Source organism: Phaenicophaeus curvirostris, chromosome 2 (assembly GCF_032191515.1).
Source record: "Phaenicophaeus curvirostris isolate KB17595 chromosome 2, BPBGC_Pcur_1.0, whole genome shotgun sequence".
NCBI classification, from domain to species: Eukaryota; Metazoa; Chordata; class Aves; order Cuculiformes; family Cuculidae; genus Phaenicophaeus; species Phaenicophaeus curvirostris.
In genome coordinates this window covers 76,864,259-76,877,958 of record NC_091393.1, presented here as the reverse complement: position 1 = coordinate 76,877,958, position 13,700 = coordinate 76,864,259, and the positions used below count along the sequence as shown (strand labels likewise).

At 33.8% G+C, this 13,700-nt stretch overlaps 1 protein-coding gene across 1 annotated transcript in view; it reads right to left on the bottom strand.

Annotated features, from left to right (window-relative positions):
- DNAH8 (dynein axonemal heavy chain 8) overlaps positions 1-13,700 on the bottom strand; it is a 125,661-nt gene that overhangs the window by 31,579 nt on the left and 80,382 nt on the right. Inside the window, 13 exon segments of the mRNA XM_069851447.1 lie at positions 29-158; positions 474-611; positions 1,890-2,102; positions 3,305-3,472; positions 4,826-4,885; positions 4,887-5,003; positions 6,163-6,266; positions 9,174-9,276; positions 9,278-9,293; positions 9,680-9,906; positions 10,462-10,626; positions 11,057-11,210; positions 11,546-11,676. Of these exon segments, the coding sequence (XP_069707548.1) occupies positions 29-158; positions 474-611; positions 1,890-2,102; positions 3,305-3,472; positions 4,826-4,885; positions 4,887-5,003; positions 6,163-6,266; positions 9,174-9,276; positions 9,278-9,293; positions 9,680-9,906; positions 10,462-10,626; positions 11,057-11,210; positions 11,546-11,676 (1,726 nt within the window).

The following is a 13,700-nucleotide window of genomic DNA, read 5'->3' as shown; positions in this document are numbered from 1 at the left end:
GGTGGTTTTTTTCTGTGATTAATTTGATACCTGTTAATCTGAGCTTTAAATTCTTTACTTTGATGAGACCACCTAACTTTCTCTCCACTCAGTCCATCTGTAAGTGCAGAGGCTGCTTGCATCTTTCTTCTGCACGTTTCTGCATCATTCAGTAAGTCCTAAAATTGAAAAAATGTCCGACTTAATTTAGTAATAGAATGCAAAAATCTAAGGATTACCTTCTATTTATGACAAATATTTTATTTATTTAAAACATATTCTTGAGAACTCTAAATGCCTCTATTGTCTAATGTTTTTATTCACAGAAAGAAGGAAATACGAGAGAACACATCTAAATCTCTTCTTTTTATACCTGAACCTTATCTACGTCCTTCATAATAGCAGGCCTTAAATGTGCGTTTATATCAATTCCTGATTACACAACAGAATTCTATGCAAGCACTTTTCTTAATACGAAAATAGTGTTATCTCACCATTTTCTCCTTCATTGCTGCATCAAACTTTGCCCGCACTTTATCCAGTTCAGCTTGCTTTTCATCTAACGCCTCCTGTGCCTTTGATAATTGCGCATTGGCTGCTTTCAGGCACTCTTCCTGTTTTGCCAAGTTAGCCTGAAAAAAGAAGAAATATTGAAATAATCATATAAGATTTGAATATACCTTCATAATTCTTTTAAGCCTACTTAGTTGGTCATGAGACAAAAATCATGACAGTAATACATCAAAATAATTTTTATTCTAATATTTATATAAAAATATTAAAAAGATTTACTCTGAAAACCATATAACATATATACAGCATATAATTTTTTTTTGTTAAAAAAACCATAGTACTCAAGTTTCCTACTATGTATTGTAAACTTTATTTCTTTTTAAAAAAATTTACATTTAAAGAAGCCAGTTAAGGAAGTAAGGTTTCCATATTGACTAGCCTACAGAAACTATCAGTCTACCATCTTGATTTTATGCTTTATTATTTCTTTTTCTTTGTAATCTTGTGGCAATCAACAATCACAACACCAGGAGATTCGTTCTTTATGTAGCTTTTACACACTAGAAAATCATGGTCCTAAACCAGTGAATATTCTCATTGCTTCTAAACTGATATTTATGCTGAACAGAGGAAATTCATTAAACAACTTCTTTAAATCATCTACCTGCATCTCTGGAAAAATGTGAAGAAGATTTGGAACCACCATTTAGATGCTTTCCCTTATTTTATTTTTTTAAAATTATGCTACATATAGGGATTAAATACTTGTTTTAGAATCCAAAAAAGCAACAATCACTGCATTTCAGTTTCTATATGGTCTTTACCTCTGATAGTTTTTTTTTATTCAAATGTTCACAAACATCAAAAAGAACACCCACACTAAAGTAAAAGTTACTCTTAAAAACATTTTGGTTCCCACTATTGCAATATAACTCCTTTAGTGATGAGAGCTCTGAATCTCTTCAGAATAGCAATATTTGGGCAAGATATCAGTCCACTCCCTCTAAGTTACCATGTGAAAGAAAAGATGGTTAAATAACTGCAAACCTCTGTTTGCAGGACTCTTTAGAGAAGGAAAGAAGATCGTCTTCTGGTGCAACTTTTTGAAAACAAAGTAATTACAACATCATAAAAACAAAACATGAAAACAACTTTCACTCTACACAGTAAACCAGAGCGCATGCACTTAATTTAGGCTAATTCTTTGTTCTGTGTTCTGTCTAGAATCTAGGATATATAAGTTTTTCTGCTCCTATAATCCTTAGCCACTAAAGTCTACAGACAATTATGTCTGAATCAAGTTATTTATATACATTTTAAACCCTACAACTATTAAATTAAATTAAATTAAATTAAATTACATGGAAAGCAAACACAAAGAGAGAATTACGAATTACCTTAAGAGGTAAGACTTCTCTGTTGACACCATAAAATATTGCCATGGCTTGTGTCCAAGAGAGGAGTCCTGCCACATTACCACACACCTTTCTACCAGCCTCCAGTGTATAGTCTTCCATATTAAAGTAAGGCTGGAGTAATTCTACCATTTCTTCATTGATTGAATCCTTAGGAAACTGCTGAATGCTTTGCAAGAATGGGCCACTCATAAGCTGCAAAAAACCAAACCAGCGTATTTATAAGTTCTTTACACATTTTACATTCAAAAGTTTGTTCATAGGTGTGTATGTTAAAAAATGTTCCTAAACTTCTTCAGTTAAAAAAAAAAAGTAATTCATGCAGTTAACATTATAAATGTGCTACTTAGTCCTCCCACATGCCTTCAATTATTTTAAAGTTTAAAGCAGTTACACTCCAGTAACTAGGCTTGAAAGTTATTGATGCGCTTTCAATCTTCCATATTCCTGTGTGGCCATTTAAAAAGAATTTAAGAAGCAGCATTTCATTGAACCAAGATAAAGCCCCAGAGATACTATTGTAACTGATCTAAAGCAGGCTGAAAAAACTGCTTGAACATTTGTGAAATGTGATCTAAATTCTTCTGGAAAGGGAAATAATTGGTTTTGACTTTTTTCCTAATGAACGTTTAAATGTTAAAGGTGACTAATGGAATAGTTGCTTATCCTGTTTTATTATGTAAGTAGAAAATAAAAAAAAAATTGATAATTCCTTAATTCCTGAAAAAGCTTAAATAAAAAGCAAGAGCTCTAATTGTATACAAAGTATATAATTTTTCTTCATTTGTATGACAAAAAAATTGAGGCAGTAACACTGGCAAATGAATACACTAATAGATGTAGAACAGAATTTAAAGAATGGCAAGAGAAGACATAGATATAAAAGTGTATTATGAGAGAAGATCAAAGTCCAGACAGAAAGATGGCTGTCTGGCCAAGGAATTTTGGCCAAGAATATTGAAATGCAAAATGGGAAAAGCTACTGTCTCTTAGCCAGTCAAGTAATCTTTCAAATCATCAAGGAGCCTGGAAGGATGAGAAGAGATCGTTTTAAATGCAAACATACAAGTTTCTAGAGAGAAAGAGAGGCTTCCCAGAATGTCCTTATCTCATGTATGCTCAGCATGACTGGTTTGATTGATTTATTTACCAGCAGGTCGTATGCCAGAAACAAGACAAAGAAAATCTAAAACTGCTAGTGCAAAATTCTCTAAGCAGTTCAGCTACTACTTGTTACCAAACGGACTCTGTTTATAGACTACGCCTATCTTAAAACCGTATCTTAGAGTTTTTACAAAAATTATCTCCTGTTTTGCGTAAGCAGCATCATAAATTCTCTGATATGCAAGTTGCCATTTCTGATGTTTTAAGAAACACTGCCTGACAACTCTACTTACTTCTAATGATTCTCCCCATGCTGGCTTGCAGCAAGGCTTTTCTGGATCCATGGTAACTGGTCCTAATGGCTTTTGGAATAGTAGCAGACAACAGTCCATGATCCTCATGATTAGGTGAGGAGGTTTTGCAAGTTTTCTAACAGTAGCAATATCCACTGGTTTGATGGTCTGTTTGAAGAAAAATGTAACAGAGTACTGCATCAATACCATTATTCTATTTTCCAATTCAATACCTTGATTTTATTGTTTGTCTTAACTCTTCTCTGAGGCAAGTTTGTACTAAGTACACACAAAGTGAGTAATTGGGCTTTTAACAAATTTCATAGTTTCATGAAAATAACAATTTTAATGAATGTTTATTAGACAAGAGTATTTTTCCAATTGATACAGAAATCACTCAAAAATCAAATTTAAATACATGGAAGAGCAGCATTAACTTAACTTGTCAGTCTAAGTGACTGAAGAAAAGTATATTGAAAAATTGTGTAAGACTTAATTAAAAGAAATTTCCTTGGTAAAATAGTATTCTGAATTTCTAGGGCTAAGTGTCATAATTTATTCTGAGATGGATTTGAGGTGGGTTGTTTGTAAGTTATTGTAGGTATGAGATACCGTTTTTTACTTCATCTTCTCATAGCATCACTGACACTTTGCTTAGTTTAATAACGAATATAAAAACAATAAATTATTGCAAACTTCAAAACGAACATATTAGTATCAGCCTGCAAAATACACACATGCCACTACCTGTTTAGGAGTAGTTACAGTCATATTATAGAAACCACAGGATATTGCATGAGTACACACATTTTATAAGTGAATTTTGCAACAATTTTTGGAAGTTTCATTTATCTCATTATCTAAATGTCAATTTAAGAGCAAACCATACCCATTTTCTGGCTTTTTCCACTCAGTATTTCTTGTCACATAAATTCTGCTAACGAGAACAGAAGGCCTTAAAAATATAGTGCATCATTGATTTCTGATTCCAGAATTCTTTATTTTTTAATTTTGCAGAGCAGAATAATGAAATTTGTAGTGCAGTCATGTTTCCAAATCTCTTAACCCTAGTTCTGATTGCTCTGAATCCCCTTTGTTTCCTGCTTTTCCCCAAATTAAACAGGTTGGGGTGGGGGGATTCTGTGAACAAGAGACAGCCTTTTGTTTCTCTTAAAAGAAGGATACAACTAGGTAAGTATGAAGAAAAAACATTCCTTGAGCACGAGAAGTATTCTCTTGAATTAAGAACAACAGATACTCTAAACATATCTGTAACTTTTGAGAAGGTCATAATGATGAAGTATTAGGGTGGAAGCAGAAAAAATACCATAAAATAATCTGTATGTGTTTAAGGCAAAATGAGACCTCCACAAATATTTTTCAGAGACTTGTGCATTAACTCTAAAGAGCTAGTGACAGCAGTCAAAACCAAGTGAAAACTGCATGTTGGGGGCTTTAGACTTTCTTTCACAGGTGACTTAAACATTACTAAACTAATAAAAATGTAAGAATTTCATTCACATTCAGTGCAGCTTCTGCTTCTTCTAATGCTGGTTCAGCTGCCTCCAATTTCTTCTCTGCTTTCATTTTTTTCTACATCAATTTCATCTACAATTTTTTGTGCTTTATCTTTTACGCCTTGGACTTCATTTTTTGCTACAGCTGCAGCTTCAGCACATTCTGTAACTATTGCTAGTTCCTGAAATTGATTAAAACCACACAGAATCTATAAATCAAAATGATGGAACAAGTGATTAAGTTTACAGAAAACAGAAAATAGATATGTAAAGGCTATTATACAGGAAAATATAAAGCTAACCTCAACTATATATAGTACTATATTAATATGGAAAAAAAATATAATTTACAGAATACTCAGAAAGAAATATCATATGAATCTCTGGAGCTGCATAGTAAAAAATGATTTATTTTGTAATGGATAGAAGACCTTTCAATGGGTTTAAAAGCCAGTTTTTAAATCACACGATAGATTTTTTTTTCCTATTTGACCTTATACTTTTTCAATACAATAATTACTTGCTTTTTCATAATAATTCTGCAGGTAAAAATAAAAATAGGATACTTGATAAAGCTAATGCAAGATAGCAAACCATCTGCAGTAATGGTTAGCCTCTCTTTTACTCCTTTAGTCTAAAAAGACTCACTTTTAATTAGTCTTTTCTAAGTACAGCGCCACGTGAATTAATAGAATGAAGTTATCCAATTGTATCTGATTCTTTCGCACATATATCTTAATTGTCTCCAGAGAATCATAGAATCACCAGGTTGGAAGAGACCCACAGGATCATCAAGTCCAACCATTCCTATCAAACATTAAACCATGACCCTTAGCACCTCGTCCACCCGTGCCTTAAACACCTCCAGGGAAGGTGACTCAACCACCTCCCTGGGCAGCCTGTTCCAGTGTCCAATGACCCTTTCTGTGAAGAATTTTTTCCTAATGTCCAGCCTAAATCTCCCCTGGTGGAGCTTGAGGCCATTCCCTCTCGTCCTGTCCCCTGTCACTTGGGAGAAGAGGCCAGCTCCCTCCTCTCTACAACCTCCTTTCAGGTAGTTGTAGAGAGCAATAAGGTCTCCCCTCAACCTCCTATTCTCAAGGCTAAACAACCCCAGCTCTCTCAGCCGCTCCTCGTAGGACTTGTTCTCCAGCTCCTTCACCAACTTTGTTGCTCTTCTCTGTACTCGCTCCAGACCCTCAACATCCTTTTTGTGGTGAAGGGCCCAGAACTGAATACAGTATTCAAGGTGTGGTCTCACCAGTGCCGATCTCACCAGTTTCTCACTATATATACTGGTGCTATCCCCTGTTTTTTGCTATTTATTGCTCAAGTACTTACTTCATTTGCCTTAACAGATGCCACAGCCAGTTCCTTCTCCTTAACAGCCAAGTCCTCAGAGAGTTTCGCAACAGATTCACTGGCCTCCATCAGCTTAGACAGACCTATTAAGTAAAAGATAAAATTCAGAAAAATGAAAACTATTTTTTTCCTGGTTAGATGATACAATCTAGGTCTAGATCCCAAGTGCCTTATACCTTGTGCTCTCATTTAAATTTGTGTAAAGGAGAGAAAGTGGGTATAAGCACTCATGCTATCATGGTCGTGCTTACTATTCATTTTTCATGGATGTAAATAATTTCACAATGTACAAAATGATTATGAAGAAGCTTGATTCCTCCAAAGAAATATCCATACTACTTAGTTTTATTTTGTTATAGCTGTAAACAGGACCTAGAAGTGTACAGCTGGGATATTACCTGCAGTAAAATACATCCTTCCACTTGTTATATTGGCTTCTTAAAAAAAAGGAAAGAAAAAAAAAAGAGGGTATGTTAAGCATATGTTGTGTTATAAAGTCATAGGACAATCAGAAAATCAGACTGATACTGCATTTGTATCATTGCATGAGGAAATTGTATAAATAGTACGGTCCATAACTGCTTTTCAACAGGGAATTCGTTCTAGAAAGAAGTGGCAAGAAGTGGAGTCAGCAAAAGTGCACCCAAAGGTCACAGCAAGATTACAACCTCCAGCTCGCGCATATTGAGTTTACTTTCCCTTGTCCCTGGTCACAGAGAGTGTAGAAACCCACATAAAAGCATCTGTGCCCACACGGCTTAGGGTTAGTCCCCTCACATCTCTTACATGTTCTCAAGCAAATATCCATAGAGGCCATTCAGCCTTAAAGTAAAAGCTGCCCAGAAAGAGATAAGTTTGCTCCCTCTCTAATTTATATATATATATAGATATAGATATACAGTCTTTCCCAGGTATTCATCAAGTTAAAAAGGTACCGCATATTTTGATCCCATAGAGAGAATAAAAATAATCTTTTTCGCATTGCTCAAATAGATGACATGACACTTTGTCAAGGCTGAGCTTAGGTTTTCTTGTGGAACCACAGTTGTATATGAAAAGACATTATTCACACGTGTGATGCTCTACCAAAGATTCCCCAGATGGATTCTGAGAGAAGACACAAGATTCAGAAATAATTGTAATTGTCATTGCATCTCAGGATTTTTTCCTCATCTGTCTTACAAGATTTTTCACTCAAAATGACAAAACAGAAGAAATTGCACTGACTTTCAAAATATGTTGCTCATATAGCTATTATAGAGCTGACAAGCACATTTCTAGCGTGCTTGAGCCAGAGACTTTTCTAGAAGTCTGTATTGATAGAGGTATTTTTCACAATTTTGCTGCTCTACAAACATCTTGAATAGGCCCCGACAAACATTACATACAAGGAAAACATTTCAACAAGGAGATGAAAAGAGTGACATTAACTCAGCTTAGTTTAATAACATAAAATATAAATCCCATTTTAGGATAATCACCTAACAAAATGAAACAAATTTCAAGGTTAATATTTTAAATCTTCGAAACATATTTGACATTAAGTGAAAAAATACAAATGATTGAAGGACAGATATGTGAGACAGTAGCTAGTAATTCATAATAAAATTTTTGAGAAAGTTACTTAGGATGCAGTGAACAGTGAAGCATGTTTGGCATCAGGGATGATCAGTATTTTTGTTGTTTAGTAATACTTAAGTGAAACTATTTAGAATAATTTCTCACTAGCAAGAGTATTGCCCAAACCTGATAGCAATAATCTTCTGAGCATCAAGATATAAAGATGATGCAGTACAAGATGTAACATGTACATGGCTACCTGTACATGATCATTCTATTTTGAAAAGCATGTAGTGAATTATCGGTAATGTGATAAACTAGGAAAATCTACACGTGAAATTTTGACAGTGCTGAAACTACTTAGGTTCTCTCTTTTAAATTATTTTTGAAAATAGAAAAACTGGAGAGAAAACACCACCTCTCCACCCTCCTCTCAGAAATCTCTAAAGCTCTCAGACCTTAACCCCATCTCAAGCATGACTAATGATAAGTTCTGATTTCTAGAACTGGCAACAGATCCATACAGGAAAATTTGCATAATGTGAAAATATGGAGGATCACTTACTCCTCTACAGTCCACTGTAATTCAGCAAACAGTCTGTGAATAAAATAAATATCTACACATTCTTATGCTATTCTTTTCTTCATGTGAGGTATACCAGTTATTAATAATTGTTTAAGTGCTGTTCTACATCCTCTTACCTTTACATGAAAAATCTTATCATGTAAAATTATCTACTTTGTCAGACTGATATATCGCATCTTTTCTCATAAACCTCGAATTTCCTAAGCTTTCAGTTGCCTTTGTAGATTTACAAGAGTAAAGGCAAACAGAGGAAGACTGGAAATGTATGTGGAAATGTAGACTGAACCCATTAAGTACTAACCTAATCCCCAAAATTACGTCTGAAATAACAGCTATCCAAAATTAGAAGAACATTTCAACCATACTTTTCTGTATTTCAGATTGCTAGCTATAAAATGACCACAAGTACCAGCTACATATTCTACAGCAGAAATCTGAAATAAATCAAGTGTGAAGCACTCAGGTTGTGTAGTGAGAACTTTCATAGACAGGTCCAGTTAATAAACATGATTATAGCTACCTCTCTCTACACTAGCAAATCATCTGCTCTCTTGGGCCATTTTCAGGTTCTACTTTCTATTACGAATGCTAAATTGGAAATATTGATGTTCAATATAATGCTAAGATGAATGATTAAGCTGGCAGCTTCTTTGAGGCATTTTTGTAAGAAAATCACTGTGAGCTGATGACAACTGGACTGCTTGGAAACAGTCCTCAGATGTTACCAGTTTTAGACCATGATCCAGTAGAACTGATTTTAAGTGATCATTGAGTAAGCCTAATATTAAAAACAGATCATTTGAGACCATACATGGAGATATGTGTTTATCCCTCATTTGCTTACCAACTTGCATACGTTCAGCTTGTTCATTAATATTCATTAATTTTTCAGTATAAACTTCTTTATAGCCATTGATGAAAGAGATATAGGATTTAGGTGTTACATTAAGTTCGTCTTTGATACCTAAAAAATGGTATATTGGCAACATCAGCATAATGTATATTTTTTATATTTACTGCCGCTTGATAACTTCAATGAAAATGAAGATAATACAAAGCAATCCTTTAATTCAGTCAAAACCAAATTTCTTCCTAATGCAAACCTTTATTTCCAATTATACTGGTTTTATCCACATAAGTAATGTTAAAGGTTGTTTAACAGTGGGAATGAAGATAATGAATTTGCAATATATTAGTAAACACTTTTCACAGCCTTCACATGATATAGGAGATTTATTTTTTGTATTGGCTTTAAAAGACACTAATTTATGCATAAAACAAATGAGTTCAAAACCCACTGTCAGTAGCAACACTTTTAGTATTAATTATTGCATTTGTATAAAATATTACCTTTGGAAATAATTCTCACAGCTTTCTGAAACTATATCATGAAAGAGACCCATGGTTTCCACTAGTAGTGCTTTAACTGATTCAGAGCAGACCATATCAAATTCTGAAAGAAAATAACTGGCTACAGCTATAAGAGCTTCCTTGGGCCATTGACCGAACCAATCCATGATGCACCCTGATACGAGACCAGGAAATTTCAAAGAATGTGCACAGAACTTCTCACCGACCTAAAGAGATTGACACTGTTAATATAATGATGCTTAATTAGGTTGATACAAATGTTTAGTTCATATAAACAATAAAATAGTCTATTTTCTTCTTGCCATTTTTCTGCTTAGATCATCTTGCACAGAAATATTTTCCTAAATTTCCAACATTCAATATGTTATGAAATTAGAAAAAAGAAATTCATGACAAACAGAAATGATTCTTAGTATTTTAAAACTTCAATTAACTTATTTTAACTTCCATTGAATTCTTGTTATCAAGTGAAAAGCAAGAATTTCACAAAGATGCATTCATTGATTTGTATTATGAAAAACTACACCAGGAAGAAACCATAAGAATTACTTTAACGTTTTTGGAATTATTTAAGTATTTTCCTTTGAAGTTCTGACTACTCTACTATTACTTTTATTATCTCAGTAATTATATCCAGACTTCAGCAATCTTTTCAAACACATTTAAAGCTCCTTAAAATATAAAGCTTGAATAATCTTGTCACGCCTTACAGAATGATTCTATAATGGAATAAGGAAGATATATATGAACAAAAAACTTACTGGAGAGAAGCAGAAGACAACATGCAAGTTCCTCTTTGCCCGAGTTAAAAAGTATTCATAAAGATTATCAAAGGTAGGTGAACGCCAAGGCATCTCTTTTTTCATCACAGGTATTAATCCTTCAGTGATTTCATCCAATTCATCCTGAGCAAATAAATTAGAAATCTTTTTATAAAATTAAAATTGATAAGAAAATAAATTACATTGTTGTAATTATTACGAAATTTATAAGTATTTTTCTGTTTACATCTGTATTTATCTTCCTGCACATATACAGTTCAGACAGATTAAAACCCAAATTTGTTCCTGGATCAGACTTCATTGAACTCCATTAAAGACTAGGAAGTCTAGCTCAAGAAAAGTAAAGACCTCAACTGGCCAGTGAATTCTGCTGAAATAGATTTATCACAGCTCCTTATCTTTTCCTGGCTTACACTGAAATAGAGATACAGGAACTCCATTTTTTAAACATTTTAAAATTAATCATTATTGATTCTATAATTTATTACCAAAGCAAATAGAAACTAAATAATGGGAAAAAAATCTTCAGGTTCCTGCTTCTGAAGTACATTGTCTGTCAAGTTGAGACTTTTACCTCACCTGAAGACAGCAGATTATTAATATATTCCAAAAATGACTCCTCTTTTATTTCATTATCAGTGAAAATAAAAGTGATGCCTTTTCCTGCTGCTCCAGCTGTTCTATACAACAATTTTAAATCATCTGACAGATTGCTTACATTATAGGATCTAGGACAAATAAGAAACATTACCTATTAATTCAAAACAACTCAGAATACGGCTGTTTTCATATTACAGTGGAAGTGTCTTACTAATGATAGTGCAAACATCCTTTGTAAACACATATTTTTGGCTCAGGAACAGCTAACACACAGTCCAGTTATCTCAGCTAAATTTTAATCAAATTTTATGTACAAATCAGATGAGAATTCACTGTTTACCCCATTTCCCCATTTTTAAATAGTGATAAGAGGAAAAAAAAGTTCTTAAAAACACAAGGTTATGACTGCGTAAAGTGAAAGCAATAGCTTAAATTGGATTTATATATTTCTTGCACTTCTTACCTGGTTAAAGTGATCTGAAATATTTCACAGCCAGCAATAAAGGAGGCCAAACTTGAAAGACTTTGTTTTCCGGAACCACCAACTCCAATGAGTAAAGCGTTTCCATATGTTGTCCGAATTATCCGAGAAATCTATATAGGAAAAATTAGAAGAAAAGCTCATCAATAAATTTAAATCAAAGTGTTAATTAGCAAAAATAAAAATCCGTTATAATCCACATTATATTTACTGGAGTACAATGTAATAATTATTAAAAGGATACTTGCAGAAAATTTTTCCTTGCAAAAGAACGCTTGTACATTATTTACAAAATCTGTGTAGCAAATGAAAAAGCTACATGTAAGAATATAAGATGGTTAGTTACATATGTTTTCAAATACTTAAAATGAGATTTCATTTTATGTTGAATTTATCATCCTGAATATCACATAATCCTGAAAATCAAATAAAAATGTTAATTAAGAAAATCTTTTCCTAGATGAACAAACATACTACATTCCTGATTTTAAAAGCCTGAAAGATTTGGACTCATTTAAACTATGATGGGTCATAGAATCACCAGGTTCTTGAATCTTCGAGTCCAACCATTCCTATCAAATCCTAAACCATGCCCCTGAGCACCTCATCTACCCATCTCTTAAATAACTCCAGGGATGGTGACTCCACCACCTCCCTGGGCAGCCTGTTCCAGTGCCCAATGACCCTTTCCGTGAAAAATTTCTTTCTTATGTCCAGCCTGAATCTCCCCTAGCACAGCCTGAGGCCATTCCCTCTTGTCCTGTCTCCTGTCACTTGGGAGAAGAGGCCAGCTCCCTCCTCTCCACAACTTCTTTTCAGGTAGTTGTAGAGAGCAATGAGGTCTCCCCTCAGCCTCCTCTTCTCCAGGCTAAACAACCCCAGCTCTCTCAGCCGCTCCTCACAAGACTTGTTCTCCAGCCCCTCCACCAGCTTTGTTGCTCTTCTCTGGACTCGCTCCAGAGCCTCAACATCCTTCTTGTGGTGAGGGGCTCAGAACTTAACACAGTATTTGAGGTGTGGTCTCACCAGTGCCAAGTATAGGGGCATTATCCTCTATTTTAGCTACCTTCAACATTTCCTTTGAGATAATCTTCTTAAGTCTCCCAGATACAAAATCTGAATTACAAATTTACTATACTATTGCTTTTTTACACATTTTCTGTATATACATGACATCTTTCTTGGGTTTATTATATATTGGTGCATTATTACTTGTAGATGCTACAATTTGCTTTGCTCCTCATGTAAATTATATCAAAATGCAAAAGATTGGCATCTATATCAAGCCTTTGAATTTTACAAATTTTTTCCTTCAAAGAAATTTTGGGTTTATGCACAATTCCTTCTGAGCCTACCCAGATAATTTCATATTTAGACTTTACATAATGCTACTAAATCTATTGTCCCCATAATGATAATAGAGCTCCTTTCTACCACTTAACTGCATATCCCAGATATTCTGCTTAAATCTCTGATTAAACTCCATGTAAAAGGAGTAACTGAGACTTTCAAAGTCTTCTGAAATGCATCTAGCATCACATAGACTGTATTTAAAAATAAAATTATTTTCTTGTGATTAAAGGCAAAGCAATAAAATAACTTACTTCACTTGAGGTCAGCTAGAGAAGAACCAAACGTCTCCTTCTGTTTAGGTTTCACTGTGGCTTCTGTATGTCTTTCAGTAAACATATCATGAAGCTAAAGTAATTCCTGAGATAACTAACACAACTTCTTAGAGGCATAGTGGTTCAAACAAAACTCACTCTTAGCCTTTATTTTTCCCCCTTGAATGAAATTCTGACTTCGGATTAATTCTTTCCTTATAGCTTCCTTTCTGAATAGCGGTTCAGCTGATTGTAAACTGGGACTTTACCCTACATATTGATTCTACTGCAGCCCTAATTTATATTTCTTTTCATGTCTCTCATCTGATCAGATTCTGCTTTGTTTTTTGTTTTTTCTTTTTTTTTTTTTTTTGGTTATTTGTCAGGTACCTTGAAGTGTTCTTTGAATTCTTAATTCTTATTTTTTTTTTTAATTCTTATTTTTTAATCAAAAAACACTTTATATACAAAATATAAATGTGTCTCTTTATGATCTCACCTTTCCTATTGAGGAAAATCTTCATACTGGTGAA